Source organism: Moschus berezovskii, chromosome 18, assembly GCF_049115385.1.
Source record: "Moschus berezovskii isolate FMDL1 chromosome 18, NW_MosBer_1.0, whole genome shotgun sequence".
Lineage (NCBI taxonomy): Eukaryota > Metazoa > Chordata > Mammalia > Artiodactyla > Moschidae > Moschus > Moschus berezovskii.
Window position 1 is genome coordinate 11,887,050 of NC_142477.1, and position 19,317 is coordinate 11,906,366.

Below are 19,317 nucleotides of genomic sequence, written 5' to 3' on the forward strand. Positions count from 1 at the left end.
CACCAAGAGACAGGAGGACTCGTATCCCACAGGGAGTGCTGCACAACTCTCAGCTCTTCACTCCCAGGCACACCAGGGTCGGGGGAGGGATCGGAGGCAGAATGTAGTGAGAAGTGAGTGCCCTCCGCAAAGAGGTGAGAAATCCTCCCTTCACCTCTCATAACTGGACCAAAAGGACCACTCAGCCTGATGCAAAGAACTGACTCATTGGAAAAGACCCTGATGCTGGGAAAGATTGAAGGCGGGAGAAGAAGGGGACGACAGAGGATAAGATGGTTGGATGGCATCATCGACATGATGGACATGAGTTTGAGGGAACTCTGGGAGTTGGTGATGGACAGGGAGGCCTAGTGTGCTGCAGTCTATTGGGTCGCAAAGAGTCGGACATGACTGAGGGAATGAACTGAGTGACAGCCTGGGACGTGTACCTTAGACTTGTGTCTCTGAATGGTCCTGGGGCAGCGGCGCCATCCAGGGGACACAGATGCCTAGTGGGTTCCTGATGGGGGGGCGGGGCTGATGGGAGTGTCTGGGCCAAGACAGTTGGAAGGCTGCAGGTGGGGACTCTGAAGGTTGGGAGGGCAAAGTGTGCTGAATATCTCCAGGGAGCCAGCAAGAGAAAGACAGTTGGTGTGGGGTCATTTTAGATCCTGTTTGGAAAAGCTGCTTGTAGGTCCCAATAGAGAAGCTAGAAGAATAACCAGAAAGCCTGGGGTGAAGACAGTAATCATGAGTAAGAGGGAGGGCATGGTCCACATCAAGGGAAGCTTGGCAGGATGTCCCGTGATCGGGGAAGTGATGGGGTGTCTCCAAATAACCCAAGGAAATGGCCACCAGGTTTAAGTTCATCGTTTAAGGAACTGTGATGTAGTTAATGGGACGTGTTCCTTCTCCAGAAGACATCTTTTTCTTTTCTTGTTCTCCACCCCTGGGTGCTTTGGAAAACCTGACTGGCCATCTGGAGAGGGTCAGAGCAGAAGCATGAGAAGCAGAGAGAGAGAAGCCAACCGTGCCCTGTTCCCACCCTGCAGACACCCTCCCCCAGGAGGCCCACACTGGGGAAGGAGAAAGCCACACATCCCATTGGGATCTGAGTTCTGACTTCTCGTTATATGGGATACTTAAATTATTGATGACAGGACTCATGTCACCTGAGAATAGCAAGAATAGTCATGGAGTTAGCCCAAGTTTTCATCCAGAGTTCGGAAAAAAAAAAAAACCAAATCTAAATCTCACTCAATAAACTGTAAAGGGCAGCAGGCACAGAAGTGCAGTTGCTCTGTGATGGTTTTTCTGTAACTTGAGCTTGTTTGGCAGAATGGTGACATTTGAGTGGTTGTTGAAATGGCATCTAAGTTTCCCATTCCAAAGCTCAGTGAGATTCTTTTTGGCAGCTCTGCGCCAGACAAGGGTCACCCATGCTAGGCCCTGAATTCCAAAATCTCCTCCAAGGCCTTCCACCTGCCCTGCCCTCACCCCAGTTCGTCTGGAAGGATAAGATAAGCTCAGGTCACCAACCAATCTGGCTCCAAGCCCAACCCAAAGACCTGAAGGAATCTCTCTTGAGTTTAGGGTGTGGTTCTAAAACCTGCAAGCTTCATTAGCTCTAGTGAATTTGTAAAGCTTCCCGTCTGCGAAGGTGCCCTGATTCTCCAGAACAGCCCTGTGGCAGCCCTGCGCCAGGAACTGAGCATCAGGGATCGCCACTCACTGTTGGTGTTTCCTCGGAGGCTCCAAGTGACCCATTTGTCAAAAGAGGGTGGTAGGCAGTGTGCAGTCCCAGTCCCAGCAGCACTTAGAGCCTGCAGAGCGCCAGACCAGGCCTCCAGAGGTTACTAGTCCTCGTTTCTAAGCCAGCGGGAGCCGCGGTGTGTCACTCAACTCCCCTGAACTCACAGTTCCTCATTTGTCCTGTGATTCTAAATCAAGGCTGCACAACAGGATAACCCATGGAGCTTTACAAAAAGATGTGCATTCTCAGAGCACGCCCCAGGGGCCAGGTTCAGTTGGTCATGGGGAGGCCCAGGTGTCACCTTCTTGAAAGTCCCATTGGTGACTCTCCCAGGCATTCCTGTTGAAGACTGTGGAATAAGATGACCCACCAGACCCCTTCCAGCTTCAGTAACCTAGGTCTTCTGGGGCACGAGTTCAGAGGACAATTTTGAGAGTGTCAACCTGAAGATATTTTATCAGACCCCAAACCAGTGCAGTTAAAATCATCCCTCATGGCTTCCCTTGTGGCTCAGAGGTTAAAGCATCTGCCTGAAATGCGGGAGACCGGGGTTCGATCCCTGGGTCGGAAAGATCCCCTGGAGAAGGAAGTGGCAACCCACTCCAGTACTCTTGCCTGGAGAATGCCGTGGACGAGGAGCCTGGTGGGTTACAGTCCACAGGGTCGCAGAGTCCGACACGACTGAGCGACTTCACTTTCACTTTCATTTCCAAACTGCCAGTCAGTTCAGTCTTATCCCCCATTCCAGACACCAGAAAGACCCCAGGGGAGAGAAGAAAGGCAAAGTGACATGACTTACAAGGGACTCAAGGCCCCATGCTGCCCCGAATTCAGGCAGCACCGTGTGTGGTCATCAGGAAATGCAGGGTAAAGGGTAAAGTGCAGTATTTGTGAGAGTGAAGGCTACATCAGACTTGATAACCTTGGGGAAGTAATGTAACTGCTCTGTGCCTCGGTTTCCTCATCTGCAGATTGAGGATAAAAATATCAGCTTCCTAGGGTTCTCGTCAGGGGCAAGTTAATGCTGGTAGAGTTAAATGCAGCGGGCATTCAGTCAGTGCTGACGACTGTCGTGTGTATTCTTGTCATCATCATCTTTCCCCAGAGGGTCACTTTGGCTGATGTCAGCAGACGCTGGGGAAACGCGAGGTACAGAAAATATATCCTTGCCTTGCTTGATGTACCCCTTCTCATAAAGAGCGGGGAAGTCTGTGGCGCTTACACTACTTTTATGAAACTGGCATTTTTAACTAGAACAGGCTTCCAGGGGCTTTTCTCTCCCCCATTACCTTGATACTCTGGCTTAGTCAGTGTTACTGAACCTGAACTTGACAGTCACACATGCCACAGATTAACTTCCCAAGATATGAATGTTCACAAAAACAACCTTTTAGAGAGAGGAAGTACGGGTCTGCACACAGAGCCAACTTAACCATATTGAGAGCAGAGTAGAAAAGGAAAACCTTGAGTCTGCTGTTCACGTATTTTATACAGATTGTGAGACCGTAGCAGAAGGCATTACAGGATGGTTGGCCCTGTTAATAGGAAGATGACAGAAGTGTAGCTTTCCCAGGAAGTGGTTATGTCTTGCCACGGGTCACCATTGCCCCAATATGTTCCTTATGAGACGTCTGTGGAGGAAGAATGATTTTTCCGAGAGGTCACCAAACTTTGGAGTTACGGTGCTGTCAGAGTGCCCACTCCCTGGTAATGCATTCATCTGGGTGCCCCAGAGAGCAGAACACACCGGTAACAGTCATGCATGGTGGATTCCCTTGGTCTGCCGGGCAAACAGGAAGTGCCAGGTGGTAGCTTTCTGCCCTCCACTCAGAGGCCGCCAACTTGTTTAACAGAGCGTTCCTCATGTCTCTTGGTGGAGTGTTTCCCATTGTGCACTGCGCCCACGTTGGCGCCTGGCCATTCTGCCCGTGTCAGGCCATCCAAGGGCCCCGAGGAGCCAGCACCAGTGGAAGAGTGGATCCTCGCCCCCCAGGACCAGCTCCCGCGCCCACCTAACCACCCTTTATGAAATCCCCGCTGAACTTGAAGGTTTCGCTGTGCGTTGGGAAAATTATGGCAATACCTTGAAACTGTACTTACAAGACATTTTAATCATGTCTGTGCTTGAAGAAATACGAGCCTCTGTCTATTTAAAAACAATAGGAAATCTGTTCCTTTCAGGAGACACTAAAGAGGAAAACTCACGACGCCCCCAATCCAAAGTATGTAGCTATAACAAGTCACTTTAGGACAGTGCTGTAGTTTGGAAAATCATTTTGGTTCCCTTTAGTTGTTTAGAGAACATTTTTTTTTCCCTAAGCAAGAAGTCTGTCAGTTCAGTTCAGTTCAGTCGCTTGGTCGTGTCCGACTCTCTGTGACCCCATGAATCACAGCACGCCAGGCCTCCCTGTCCATCACCAACTCCCGGAGTTCACTCAAACCCACCTCCATCGAGTCGGTGATGCCATCCAGTCATCTCATTTTCTGTCGTCCCCTTCTGTGGTCTCTTGTAATTGTCTACAATAGAGATGGCAGAGAGGGGTAAGCGGAAGGGCACCTCACACTAGCTGGTAGTGACAGTGGCAGGGTGGTGGTGGTGACTCCGAGCCTGTATCCAGCTTGCCGGAAGCCTTCACCTGTGCTCAGTGGAATGGGCCTGGGCCGAGGGTGGGCCGGTGCAGTGGGCACTGGGTAATTTCTTTACCAGTCCTAACGGAAAGAAGCACTTGCACTAGGACGAGGTTTCGTTACAAAGTTTCCCGGTGCTCAGCAGTTCCTTTTCTCCTGGGCAGGAGTTATACCACCAGTCCTATGACTGCGTCTGCGTCATGTTTGCCTCCATTCCTGATTTCAAAGAATTCTATACAGAATCAGACGTGAACAAGGAGGGCTTGGAATGCCTTCGGCTCCTGAATGAGATCATTGCCGACTTTGATGATGTAGGTACTTAAGAGTTACCCTTCAGCCTGGATGGGAGGGGACCTGGGGGTGGTGAATGGATACATGTATGTGTATATATCTATATATATGGTTGAGTCCCTTTGCTGTCCACCTGAAACTATCACAGCATTGTTAATCCGCTATACTCCAATACAAAATGCATGCTAAGTTGCTTCAGTGTCTTGACTCTTACCAATCCTATGGACTATAGCCCCCAGGCTCCTGTTTCCATGGGATTCTCCAGGCAAGAATGCTGGAGTGGGTTGCCACACCTCCTCCAGGGGATCTTGCTGACCCAGGGATGGAACCTGAGTCCCAATACAAAATAAAAAGTTAGAAAAAGAAAAAAAAATAGTAACCCTTGATGGGCAGAGGTGACCCCAGCGCCACACCCTGACATTCCTGTGGACTGGCACGTTTGAAGTTAGCCCAGTATCTTGGCATGTCTGAAAATTCATCCTTTGGCAAAATTGCTGGTGGTTGGTGTTAATCTTTTTGCTCTATTTAGCTTACTGACTAATTTTGGTGAGGCAAACACATACTATTTGTAAAGCTGATATGATTGCTAGGAACAGCTACCAAAATCTGTTCAATAAAATACTTTTCCAGTGTGCCCATAAATTTTCCTGAAAGGCCTGAACTCCAAAATACTTGCCCATATCTTTATACATAAAAAAGATAATGAATATGTTTATCATAGTGGATATTGGCATGTCTCTCTGTACACGCTCCAAGGTCTCTGTCAGATATCAACTTGAAGTGTGCATAGATGGCCTACTTTATTATTGAAAAAGCAATATGAATGTGGTACAGTATATTTTAGAAAGGACAAAGTATATGTATTAGATTTTGAAATAGATGTCATTTTTCAATTTTCTGCCTACCAAGGGAACAACGTGCTTTGTTTTCTAGGAAGAACAAACAGACCCCTGATATGAAAGATATGGATGCTACCCATTTTTAATAATATCGTGCAAATATAGGAAAAATTGACATCGGTGAACATAGGTTCATCATGATTAATGGAACTTTGAAATACAGTGATGAGTGATGTCATAGGAAGGTTTTAGGCCAAGCATCTAAATGCCTTAGGGGGCCTGTGCATTTCTCTGCTACCACTATTTTAACCATGAGGTTGACCCAAGACTCATGGTAAAGTAATGACAACTAGAGGCTTCTGCTGTTATGCTGGGTCCCTAGAGGAAAATGGGGGCATATTTCCTCCAGCTGCTCCTCTGTAAAATAAATATTCTCCAGCATTAGTGTCCTTGCAGGTTTGATTGGCTCATAGAGATGTGATCATGAGATTTGCTCACCTATCTTAGATTCTCTGACATGAAACTGCCTCTAAAAGCAGGAGTATCAAGGAAGGTTCTGGAAGGTGTTCCCAGCCTTCTGTCCCGGCCATTGTCCTGCTGAGCAGATACAGAACCTTCCAAAGTTTCCTTCATTGGCTCTTTCCATCCAGTCTTTCTTTTTCCTACCACTTATCTTATTTTTACCTTTCTCCAATCCCACCCTAAGGCTTAATATAGTGGATGGGGAGGAGCCCAGTAAGAAACTGATTATTGGTTCCTGAAGCTGGGACAAAAAAATAAATTAGGATCAGGGCTAATAGGAGGAGCCATTCTAGATCATTAAGCCCTCCACTGCAAGTTTTCAGAGGGCAGAAACCCATCCCTGGCACTACGTGTTGTGTGCTGTGCTATCTCCTCAGTCGTGTACGACTCTTTGTGACCCTATGGACTGTAGTCCCCAGGCTCTGTCCATGGGATTCTCCAGGCAAGAATGAATTGCTCTTCTCCAGCCCCAGCACTATAACTGGTCATAAATTACCCTCGCCATGCGGGGAAGACCTCACACTTTGAATCATTTTGTATTTAGGCCCTTCAAACACGAGTGGGGAAATGTATTTGAGGAAAATTTGAAAATTGAATGAGGCAATTATCACTCACATGATAGGCTATCCTGCTTTCTTCACTAGGAAGTTCTGAAAAATAATCTATGTTAACTGGAAGTAAATTATTATACTGTATTTCCTTCCAAGGACACATGCTTTGTGAAATTGATGAAGTGTGCTTTCCCCAAGATGCCCAGGGTCCAAGAGTGAATAAGTGGTGTCCTGTTCCTGTGACTGAGCACTAGAATTTGAGAATGTCTCTTAACTGCTTGGCCTTGGGTCAGCACGCACCTGAGTAACGGTATGATTCTCATTGCTTCCCAGCTGCTGTCCAAGCCGAAGTTCAGTGGCGTTGAAAAGATCAAGACCATCGGCAGCACGTACATGGCAGCGACGGGTCTGAGCGCGGTGCCCAGCCAGGAGCATGCCCAGGTACACACGTGTCAGCGGCACCCAGCACACGGAGCCTCGGCTCCGCCCACAGGCCATCCGTGAGCCAAAACAGTTATGCAGTGGCCCGTACACTGTATTTTAAGCACAACCCAAACTTCAATGATTAAGGCCTCATGAGAAAAGATGAGAATTCTGGAGGTTTCTGTGGGTGTGTTCACAGAACCCCTTTTGCTGGCAGACAAGGTAGAAAAAACAAAGTAGTTGCTTAATACCAGATAAATATACAAAAAAGGAGATTTCAGTTCAATTCAGTCGCTCAGCCGTGTCTGACTCTTTGTGACCCCATGAATCACAGCACGCCAGGCCTCCCTGTTGATCACCAACTCCTGGAGTTCACCCAAACTCATGTGCATCGAGTCGGTGATGCGAGGTGACTCATTACAGGTGGCTCAGATGGTAAAGAATCTGCCTGCAGTGCAGGAGACCCGGGTTCAATCCCTGAGTTGGGAAGATGCCCTGGAGAAGGGAAAGGCTACCCACTCCAGTATTCCTGCCTGGAGAATCCCATGGACAGAGGAACCGGGTGGGCTACGGTCCATGGGGTCACAAAGAGTTGGATACAACTGAACAAATGTCAGTTTTATTACAGGAAGGCTCCTGGGCTTTTTATTTAAAGCAGTTTGCTCAAAAAACATGGTGACCACCTAGAAATTTGGTTGAAAAGGTGGTTTGGTCAGAATTGAGTATCTTCACTCAACTAGGGTTTTTGAAGAGGGTTTTCTGTTATAGTTTGTTTCTGTGTGTGTGTGTAGATATGCTTTGTTAACTTGTGGGTCAATAACAAGACCTGTTTCCCTTCAGGTCAGTGGGCTCCCTGATGGGCACCAGCATATTTGCATGGGGCAGACAGAGGTGGTGGGTACAGCACAGGGAAACGGAGCTTACCAGAACACAGCTTGCTGGAGGCGGGTGAATGCCCCCAAAGAGAGGAAGAGCCCGGACGCCCCTCACGTGCTCAGCTTCCACCTCACCGCCAACTTCTAAGCTGCTACCCCTCTAACAAGAGAGGGACAGAGGGGCAGCAGCTTGCTCAGATAGGGCCCCCCGGGAACATTAGGAAAGGGTGCTCTTCCCCTCTAACATTTGTGGGCAGAGAAGAGAGTGTGAAACATCTGACTCAAGGTTAACATAGGTGTTTTTTCAAGTGAGCGGGGTAATATATGTCCCACGTGGTCTTCTACTTAGGTGTTACTTCCACGTTATTATTTCATGGGTACAGATTACTTCAGGCTTCCCAGGTGGCGCTCATGGTGAAGAACCAACCTGCAATGCACGAAACATAAGAGACACTGGTTCGATCCCTGGGTCTGGAAGATCCCCTGGGGGAGGGTATGGCAACCCACTCCAGCATTCTTGCCTGGAGAATCCCCACAGACAGAGGAGCCTGGCGTGCTACAGTCCATGGGGTCGCAAAGAGTCGGACAAAACTGAAGCAACTTAGCAGGCAGGCACAGATTACTTAAGTAATAAGAAAAAGTAACAAGCAATAAAAGGAACTTTGGAAAAATCTTAAGCTCTAAGCAGTGCCCTCCCAAGCCATCTTGATGCCTGAATGCAGAAGGAAAAATGGGCACTCCTGTTTAAGGGGGTGTTGTGTATATTTAAGGATTGTGTTTTTATTGCCAGAACATTCAAGTGTTGAAGAACTATTGGAAATTGGGCAATAAAGGTGTTAAAAATGTATAACATTGTTTTCATTTTAAATATATTATTTATACCAAAAATAGAGCTAATTGTAGTTTTACTTTCCCAGCTTTAATGGAAAAAAACTTATACTTTTTTCAGCATCTTTAATGTTCTGGAAAACCTAACCATTAAAAAATAGCATAAAATTATGTAAATAGGGACATTTTCATGTGTTTCTTACCCTGCATGCAGATTAGAGCAGGTGCCCAAGAGTTTGATGCTGTGAAAGGTTGAGGGCAGGAAGAGAAGGGGGCGACAGAGAATGAAATGGTTGGATATCATCACTGACTCAATGGACATGAGTGTGAACAAGCTCTGGGAGATTTGAAGGACAGGGGAGCCTGGCTGCAGACCATGGGGTGGCAGAGTCCGACATGAATGAGCGACCCAACAACTGGTCTTAAGTCGCATTCCCCAAAGTCCCAGCAGGGGGCGCTGTGCAGAGCAGTTCGGTTCAGTCGCTCAGTCGTGTCCGACTGCGACCCCATGGACTGCAGCATGCCAGGCCTCCCTGTCCATCACCAACTCCTGGAGTTTACTCAAACTCATGTCCATTAAGTCTGTGATGGCATCCAACCATCTCATCCTCTGTCGTCCCCTTCTCTTCCTGCCCTCAATCGTCCCCAGCATCAGGGTCTTTTCAAATGAGTCAGTTCTTCACATCAGGTGGCCAAAGTATTGGAGTTTCAGCTTCAGCATCAGTCCTTCCAATGAATATTCAGCACTGATTTCCTTTAGGACTGAGTGGTTTGATCTCCTTGCTGTCCAAGGGACTCTCAAGAATCTTCTCCAACACCACAGTTCAAAAGCATCAATTCTTCGGCACTCAGCTTTCTTTACAGTCCAATTCTCATATCCATACATGACCACTGGAAAAACCATAGCCTTGACTAGATGGACCTTTGTTGGCAAAGTAATGCCTCTGCTTTTTAATGTGCTGTCTAGGTTGGTCATAACTTTTCTTTCAAGGAGCAAGTGTCTTTTAATTTCATGGCTGCAGTCACCATCTGCAGTGATTCTGGAGCCCCCAAAACATAGCCTCTCACTGTTTGCACTGTTTGCCATCTATCTGCCGTGGAGCGATGGCCCCGGACGCCATGGTCTTAGTTTTCCGAGTGCTGAGCTTTAGACCAGCCTTTTCACCCTCCTCCCTCACGTCATCAGCAGGCTCTTCGGTTCCTCTTCGCTTTCTGCCATTGCCCACATCCACTCGGTGCATGATGTGGCGCGTGTCCCGCGTGCTTCCCAGAACAGCACTCACTTCCTCGCGCCATTTTACAAACCTGCTCCTCCCAGTGCTCCCCTTTTATCATCCTGGTATTTTGGAACACTTACTCAGTGCCTCTTGAGTCTGGGAAGGGCCCCACCCCTGGCCCCTTTTACAGGTGGAGAAACTGAGGCACAGCAGTGCAGTGACTTGCAGTGGACAGAACTGGCAGCCAGAAAGCAGGGCTGCAGAGCCCAGCACTCTGGGTGCAGGCTCAGCTCCATCCGCCCACAGAGCTCATGCTACTTCACCCCAACCTTTCCCCCCACAGCCCCTCACTGTGCTGGCGTCTGCACCCACCGGTTTGTAGCCTTAGCATCCACCCGAGCACTCCTTCAGAGGGTGCCCAGTCCCTTCTGTACTTGGCACCTGTGACCACAAAACCTGCCTCCTCAGCTGCATCCTGACTCTTGAGTAATGTCTTCATGGTGGAGTGGGAAGAGGGTGGCTTTCAAGTGAGACTGCTCCTTGCTTACCGTGATAACTAAGCTTTCTGCACGTGCCTGTCCCTTTACACAGTGGAGATCCTACTCACTTCCTAAGACTGTGGGGAAGACCTTATTATGCAAAATGCTCCACAGGCATAACTTTTCCACAGGTACTAAAAATGCTAATAGCAATAATAATACAGTTGTGGCTTACGCACTGTTGGACAGATAAAAGGGTTTTGGAACATAAATGAAATGTCATGTCCATGCAGGGATTTTTTTTAACTCAATATGAGCTAGTTTTATTTAGAATATTTAATCAGAATCTTGGTAAGATTATCCTAGAAATATTTTGAAATTAGTGAAAATCTAAAAGGAAAGTCATTATGTTTGATTGGGGAGGAGTAAAATGCTTGCCAAATAAAATGGGTATTAGTCTCTATAAAAAATGAATGTCCCATTTGCCTTTTGTAGCTTCAGTTCAGTTCAGTCACTCAGTCGTGTCCTTCTCTCCGTGACCCCATGAATCACAGCACGCCAGGCCTCCCTGTCCATCACCAACTCCCGGAGTTCACTCAAACTCATGTCCACAGAGTCGGTGATGCCATCCAGCCATCTCATTCTCGGTCGTCCCCTTCTCCTCCCGCCCGAAACCTTTCCTAGCATCAGAGTCTTTTCCAGTGAGTCAATTCGTCGCATGAGGTGGTCAAAGTATTGCAGTTTCAGCTTTAGCATCAGTCCTTCCAATGAACACCCAGGATCAATCTCCCTTAGAATGGACTGGTTGGATCTCCTTGTGGTAGCTTAGCTACTTGTTTTTCTAGTTATAAACAACAACAACAACAAAAACTTTGTATTTATCATTCACAAACAAAAACCTTTCTGTTTATTGTGTAGCCAGATCTTTGGTTTGGCAATAGAACATGTTCAACACATTCAGATACGTAGTTGGGCAAAATATCCCAAGTGGCTCAGTGACAAAGAATCCACCTGCCAATGCGGGAGATGAGGGTTCTTGCTTATAGTTCTCCATAAGCTGAATAATACATCTGTCACCATTTCAGCAACAAGACCATCAAGGAATAATGCTTACCAGTGTGTCCATATGTATGTGCCTCTTTTATTTAAATCCCTTCCTAAGATGCTTACAAAAGTGAACATGATGCAAAAAAAAATTTTAAATTAATAAACTAACATGCACCTTGAAAGATAAGATAGAAACAAAAATTAGGATGATACAATAAAATACAAACCAAATAGCAAAAGTTCTGACCACATTCAAGATGCACAGGGGGAAGAAGGCAGGATGATAAAGTTTATTTGTCTGATAGAAGTATTGCTACCTCAGCTTTTTTGTTTCCTTTTGCCCTGAGCACCTTTCTCTATGCCTTCACTTTCAGTCTGAGTGTGTCTTTAGATTTGAAGCGAGTCTCTTGTAGGCAGAATATATATGAATTATTTTTTGCAATCCATCAACCACTCTATGTCTTTTGATTGGAATATTTAGTCCATTTACGTTTAGAGTAAATGAAGACTGAGGACTCTGGAGTCAGATTGCCTGGCTGCAAAGCCTGTTTATTTTCCCTCCACTTTTCCCTCTTCTATATGCATAATTGAGATACAGACAGTTGCTCCTTCACGGGAGTCATTATGACCATTAAGTACACAGGTACATGTGCTCAGTCGCTCAGTCACGTCCAGCTCTTTGCCAACCAGGCTCCTCTGTTCATGGAATCTCCAGGCAAGAATACTAGAGTTGGGTTGCCATTTCCTGCTCAACACACATAATGCACTATTGCTATTAATCCAAAATTTCCAGCAACCAGCACAAGTGGCATACTTTAGTGTTCATAAAGTGAGATTAAATGACTCATTCATTAATATATTTGAAACCAGGCCACGTCAGGCTGCGTTTGGACGCCTCACTGGGTCCCTGATCCAAGCTATCAAACAGGCCCTCACATAAGGATGGGTATGTAGTGAGCAGTGTGCTTGGTAGCATTCTCCTGGAAAATGGTTTATCATGTTGATAGCAGGAGAGGGGGATGTCTGCTAGAACATCTCTTAATGCACATTTTTTAAATGTTTTTATTTTTTAATTTCTTAATTTTTTTTCTTCTTTTACCTTTTTTTCCCTTCTTAATGAACATTTGAATCAAATACATTCTCTGGTAGGGTGAGGTCGGGTGGAGAACATTGAATCCAGTTTAATCCAAGTTCACTGGACACAGAGGAATCCACAGATGACCCAGCAATCAGGCTGTTTTTTCATAAATATTATTTCACGCCTGAGTTTTGGTAAATACTGGGAAGCTATGAATTGCAGTCCTGTTCTCCAAAAGGCACCTGAAACTCAGTGTTCTGAGCCCTCACTGTGTTGAGGGCCAACCTCCACACTGGGACCATCAACCCAACTGCTTGAACTGACTGTCCTTCAGCAAATTGTGAGGTCTGATCTGTTCTCCTGGGAGCCCCAGGGAGAAGAACCAAGTGCTCCTTAGACAGCAGTTCTGAATCTTCAGAATCAGACGAACATCACAACAGCAGGGACTCGGTGGAAGTTTCATGACGGGAGGAAGGCAAGGCGGGCAGAGAAGAGAAGCCGGGAGTCGAGGCTCATGTTAATGTCACCTCGCTGGATACCGGTCACTTGGGTTATACATTAACCTCAACAAACATGCATTTTCTTCATGCCGTGTTCCCTGCAGGTGAAACCTGCAAAGCAAACAGCTTGCCCAATGTGTTCCAGGAAACTGAATGAGTGCTCTCACTATGTAGCCGGAAGTCGGTTAAATATTTGGAGATGGGAGAAATTATCTGGATCATGGGAGAAAGAGCCGCTTCTCAGACTGTCATCAAGCATTCATCCAAAGCTCAGTGATAAGGACCTTGTCAAATGAACTGAGCTCTTCTAGAGACTGAGCATAGTTTTCTCTAGGGTTTACTGCGGCCATTTGAGATATTGATGTTGGATTTAAAGCCCACTCCTAGAGCAGTCTCTTCATTTCCCACTGACGTCACATCAAACCCACAGTTTAAGCCTCCTGCTGGGAAACAGATTGGGTGGTAACTTATCAGGGAGTGAAGCTTGTTTGCTGCACCTTGATTTCATGAAAAGCAAACCATTTCTCCCGAGGCCAATCTGTTCTCCTTGCCAAGACAGTTGTAATTTTTATGGCAAAGGGTCCTGCCTGTTGATTTAACATGTTCTGCTTCCCGTCAAGGAGCAAGATGTTTGCCAGCTGACTGCATAAACCTCCAAATCAAGACTTACCCCTAAGTCATGAGACAAGAAATAGTATCTAGCTCTGATGGAAAAGTGTAGCCGTTCTTAAGTAATGACTCTGCATTTCCACCAAATTTAGCTGACAGTCTGCTTCATGGTTCTAATTTTTTTACTAGTTTGATTTTCTCCCACAATTTTAAGTTGTGGATTTATGGCAATGGTAGTATTTCATCATCATTTTCTGGAATGATACAACTCACCCAAGGAAAGGAAGAAATCTCTCTCTCTGGGCCAGAACTTTCAGTCCTCACTCATATATATATATATATATATATATATATTCAGTTCAGTTGCTCAGTCATGTCCAACTCTTTGCAACTTCATGGACTGCAACACGCCAGGCCTCCCTATCACCACTCCCAGAGTTTGCACAGACTCATGTCCATCAAGTCAGTGATGCCATCCAACCATCTCATCCTCTGTCATCCCCTTCTCCCCCTGCCTTCTATCTTTCCCAGCATGAGGGTCTTTTCCAGTGAGTCAGTTCTTTGCATCAGGTGAACGACTGAAACTTCAACATCAGTCCTACCCATGAATATTCAGGACTACTTTCCTTTAGAATTGATCTCCTTGCAGTCCAAGGGACTCTCAAGAGTCTTCTCCAACACCACAGTTCAAAGACATCAATTACTTGGTGCTCAGCTTTCTTTATGGTCCAACTCTCACATCCATATATGACTACTGAAAAAACTGTAGCTTTGGCTATATGGACCTTTGTCAGCAAAGTAATGTCTCTGCTTTTTAATATGTTGTCTAGGTTTGTCATAGCTTTTCTTCCAAGGAGCAAGCATCTTTTAATTTCATGGCTATATATGAGTTTTTAAAGAATATTTATTTACTTATTTATTTGGCTGCATTCAGCCAACATCCACTGGATTATCAAAAAAGCAAGAGAGTTCCAGAAAAACATCTGCTTTATTGACTATGCCAAAGCCTTTGACTGTGTGGATCACAATAAACTGTGGAAAATTCTGAAAGAAATGGGAGTACCAGACCACCTGACCTACCTCTTGAGAAATCTGTATGCAGGTCAGGAAGCAACAGTTAGAACTGGACATGGAACAACAGACTGGTTCCAAATAGGAAAAGGAGTACGTCAAGACTGTATATTGTCACCCTGCTTATTTAACTTATATGCAGAGTACATCATGAGAAAGGCTGGGCTGGAGGAAGCACAAGGCTGGAATCAAGATTGCCAGGAGAAATATCGATAATCTCAGATATGCAGATGGCACCACCCTTATGGCAGAAAATGAAGAAGAACTAAAGAGCCTCTTGATGAAAGTGAAAGAGGAGAGTGAAAAAGTTGGAGAGTGAAAAGGTTGGCTTGAAGCTCAGCCTTCAGAAAACGAAGATCATGGCATCTGGTCTCATCACTTCATGGGAAATAGATGGGGAAGCAGTGGAAACAGTATCAGACTTTATTTTTCTGGGCTCCAAAATCACTGCAGATGCTAATTGCAGCCAGGAAATTAAAAGACGCTTACTCCTTGGAAGGAAAGTTATGACCAACCTAGACAGCGTATTAAAAAGCAGAGACATTTCTTTCCCAACCAAGGTCCGTCTAGTCAAGGCTATGGTTTTTCCCGTGGTCATGTATGGATGTGAGAGTTGGACTGGGAAGAAAGCTGATCGCCGAAGAATTGATGCTTTTGAACTGTGGTGCTGGAGAAGACTCTTGAGAGTCCCTTGGACTGCAAGGAGATCCAACCAGTCCATTCTAGAGGAGATCAATCCTGGGTGTTCATTGGAAGGACTGATGCTAAAGCTGAAACTGCAATACTTTGGCCACCTCATGTGAAGAGTTGACTCACTAGAAAAGAGTCTGATGCTGGGAGGGATTGGGGGTGGGAGGAGAAGGGGACGACGGAGAATGAGATGGCTGGATGGCATCACCGACTCTGTGGACATGAGTTTGAGTGTACTCCGGGAGGTGGTGATGGACAGGGAGGCCTGGCGTGCTGCGGTTCATGGGTCGCGGAGAGTCGGACACGACTGAGCGACTGGCCTGCACTGGCCTGAGCGGTCTTAGTTGCGGCGCTCAGCGTCTTCGTTGCTTCGTGTGAGATCTCTCACTGCGCGCTAGTTGTGGCACACAGGCTGCGAAGCACAGGCTTAGTTGCTCTGCACCATGTGAGATCTTAGTTCCCTGACCCGGATCAAACCCACGTCCCCTGCAGTGCAAGGCAGATGCTTAACCACTGGGCCACCAGGGAGTCCCTGTCTGTTATTTAGTGCAGTGGTGTTATTGTTGTTTCGTCGCTCAGTCACGTCCAAATCTTTTGCAGCCCCATGTGCTGTATGTGGCCCACCAGTCTCCTCTGTCCAAGCGATTCCTCAGGCAAGGATCCTGGAGTGGGTTGCCATTTCCTTCTCCAGGGGATCTTCCTGACCCAGGGATCGAACCCATGTCTGCTGCATTGCAGGTGGATTCCTTATTACTTAGCCACTGGGTCTTAGCTGGGAGCAATTTCATTCTCCAGGGCACATTTGGCAATGTGTGGAGACATTTTTGGTTGTCACATGGAAGGAGAGATGTGATTGATATCCAGAGGATACTGATTGACTGGTTTGGGATTGACTGGTTTGATCTCCTTGCAGTCCAAGGGACTCTCAAGAGTCTTCTCCAGCACCACAGTTCAAAAGCATCAATTCCTCGGTGCTCAGCTTTCTTTATGATCCAAAGGATGCTGTTCAACATCCTGAAGCATGCAGGATGCCCCCCCAACAGTGAATAATCCCACCCAAGTGTCAGCTGTGCCTGAGCTGAGAGATTTGCTTTAGTGCTATTGCCCTTATGGGTTCCTTTGATCACCCTCTCGTCATGTTCCTCTTCCCTTAGCTGGTACCTTGGCTTTCTCTATCTGCCTATCATCCTGAACAGGCGGGTTCTGTCCTGTTTCCTTCTCACTCATTCCCACTGAAACCATCATATTTGGTTTTATCTTTACTCCCGCTGAGCCCTCACCCCCTCCTCCCGCTGAGTCCTCACCCCCGCCTCCTGCTGAGTCCTCACACCCCACCTGCTGAGTCCTCACCCCCTCCTGCTGAGTCCTCAACCCCCCCACTGAGTTCTTCCCTCCCCTCCTCCCGCTGAGTCTTCACCCTCCCCTCCCACTGAGTCCTCACCCCCGCTCCCGCTGAGTCCTCACCCCCTCCTCCCACTGAGCCCTCACCTCCTCCTCCTGCTGAGCCCTCACCCCCCACCTGCTGAGTCCTCACCCCCTCCTCCCGCTGAGCCCTCACCCCCTCCTCCCGCTCAGCCCTCACCCCCTCCTCCCACTGAGTCCTCACCCCCTCCTCCCGCTGAGTCCTCACCCCCTCCTCCCGCTCAGCCCTCACCCCCTCCTCCCGCTCAGCCCTCACCCCCTCCTCCCACTGAGTCCTCACCCCCTCCTCCCACTGAGCCCTCACCTCCTCCTCCCGCTGAGCCCTCACACCCCACCTGCTGAGCCCTCACCCCCTCCTCCCGCTGAGCCCTCACTCCCCACCTGCTGAGCCCTCACCCCCGCCTCCCGCTGAGCCCTCACACCCCACCTGCTGAGTCCTCACCCCGCCTGCCCTGTGTGTTCTCTTCCAGGAGCCGGAGAGGCAGTACATGCACATTGGCACCATGGTGGAGTTTGCGTTTGCCCTGGTGGGGAAGCTGGACGCCATCAACAAGCACTCCTTCAATGACTTCAAGTTACGAGTAGGTACGTTGTGCCGATCTGGGGTGGGTTGTGGGGAAGGCCTGGCATCCGAAGCAAGGTCAACAGCCCTTGCAGTGTTGGAGCAGCACAATGACAAATGTGCGGCTAGAGCAGCAGGACCGGATGGCAGATGGATGCTCAGGGTGGCTGTGAGCTCAGGGGGCAGTTCTGTGCAAATTAGTGGAGAAATATGGGCTTCCCTGGTGGCTCAGCGGTAAAGCATCTGCCTGCAATGCAGGAGCTGCAGGAGACTTGGGTTTGATCCCTGGCTTGGGAAGATCCCCCGGAGGAGGGCATGGCAACCAACTTCAGTATTCTTGCCTGGAGAATCCCAGGGACAGAGGAACCTGGCAGGCTACAGTCCATAGGGTTGCAAAGAGTCCAACACAACTGTAACACCTTAGCACCCACGCAGGGGGTAAAAGTACCCGCTTTGGTTGCACCCAGTCTGCAGGCACCTCGTTTCAGAAGTGGACGGTGAGCCAGGCTTGAGCCCGTCAACCAGGGTCATTTCTGCAGGTCACAGGGGGCATAGCCTTCAGCCATCCAGGGACCAGGTGCAAGTGGCTAACTGTAAGCCCCTCCAGCCTTTTATGCTGCTGGGACCCGGTACTGCTGTATAGGGTGCATCCAGACTTCAGAGATGTAAAAGTGCTTTTAAATAGTTGAGAATCCACGCTTCCACTGCAGGGAGCATGGGTTTAATCCCTGGTCAAGGAACTAAGATCCCACATGCCTTGCAGTGCAGTTAAAAAAAAAAAAGACTCTAGGAATTGTCAGAACAGTCCCACACTCCTGGAGTCGAAAGTTCCAATATTTGAAACTATTTTCTTCCTTTGCTATCCATATGTTCTAAATTTTAAAACCCAGAAATGTCTCTTGAGAAAACGGGGTTCTCTTCATGCCTTGTATGTCTTATTTTCGGCATCTGGACACATTTTTATTTAGACTGTCCCACCTGTGTGAACAATGGACCTTTACCTGGCTTCACCTGTACAAAGGTGAGAAGGGCCAGGTGGGCAGGACACTGCTGCCATCAAACGTGAAGGCGGTCCCTTCACCTGGAGCTTCTTTATTGATTTAACAGCTTGGAAAATGCGCTCCTCAATTTTCCATAGTATCCTCCTTAAAAAAAAAAAATCAGTTGCATGGTGGAATGACCCCTCTATTGTCAAATAGTTTTTTTTTGAAGTATAATTGATTTACAATGCTTTGTTCATTTCTGCTATATGCAAAGTGCTTCAGCTATACATATATATATATATATATTCTTTTTTATATTCTTTTCTTATGGTGGTTTTCATATTTGATATTATGGTTTATCATAGGATATTGAATATAGTTATCTGGGGTATAGAGTAGGAGCTTGTTATTTACCCATTCTATATATAAAAGCTTACATCTACTAACCCCAACCTCCCCCTCCACCCATTGTCAAATATGTATGGACCAAAATAATATTGCCCTTCACTGCAGGGGGAATGGGACAGTTCTTTGCTAATCACATCCATCACATCAGAAGCCTTGGGCTCTTGGTCTGGACCATAACCCTGTTTTCCAAATTAATGTGAGCAAGTCAGTGGGCTTCCTTCAGTAGGTAGTTATTCAGTGCTTACTTCACACTGATTATTGAGTAACTATTAATATCCATACACTCACCCCCACATACCAGCTCTTCTGGATTTCTGCCGAAGCCTAGGAATGCTTCCCCAAACCCTCAGCCTCTCCCAAGGGTAGGTTCCCTGCTCCACCTTCAAGCATTGCACCATCCAGTGGCAGTTTATGGTGGGAACACAGAAGGCTCACATTGGCCCCTGCAAAATGTTGATACACATGAAAAAGTGTTAGTTGCCCCATCATGTCTGACTCTCTGCAATTCAGGCTCCCCTGTCCATGGAATTCTCCAGGCAAGAATCCTGGAGTGGGTTGCCAT

General features: G+C 47.3%; 1 protein-coding gene across 2 annotated transcripts in view; it reads left to right on the forward strand.

The window, feature by feature from the left end:
- The window catches only part of ADCY2 (adenylate cyclase 2), a 453,943-nt gene that overhangs the window by 426,650 nt on the left and 7,976 nt on the right, over window positions 1–19,317 (forward strand). Inside the window, exons 21-23 of one of the 2 annotated variants that reach the window (XM_055422281.2) lie at window positions 4,525–4,671; window positions 6,897–7,004; window positions 17,273–17,387. In XM_055422281.2, coding sequence (XP_055278256.1) covers window positions 4,525–4,671; window positions 6,897–7,004; window positions 17,273–17,387 — 370 coding nt within the window. The remainder of the gene's footprint in view (window positions 1–4,524; window positions 4,672–6,896; window positions 7,005–17,272; window positions 17,388–19,317) is intronic. The other variant, XM_088827623.1, reaches the window with a different exon arrangement.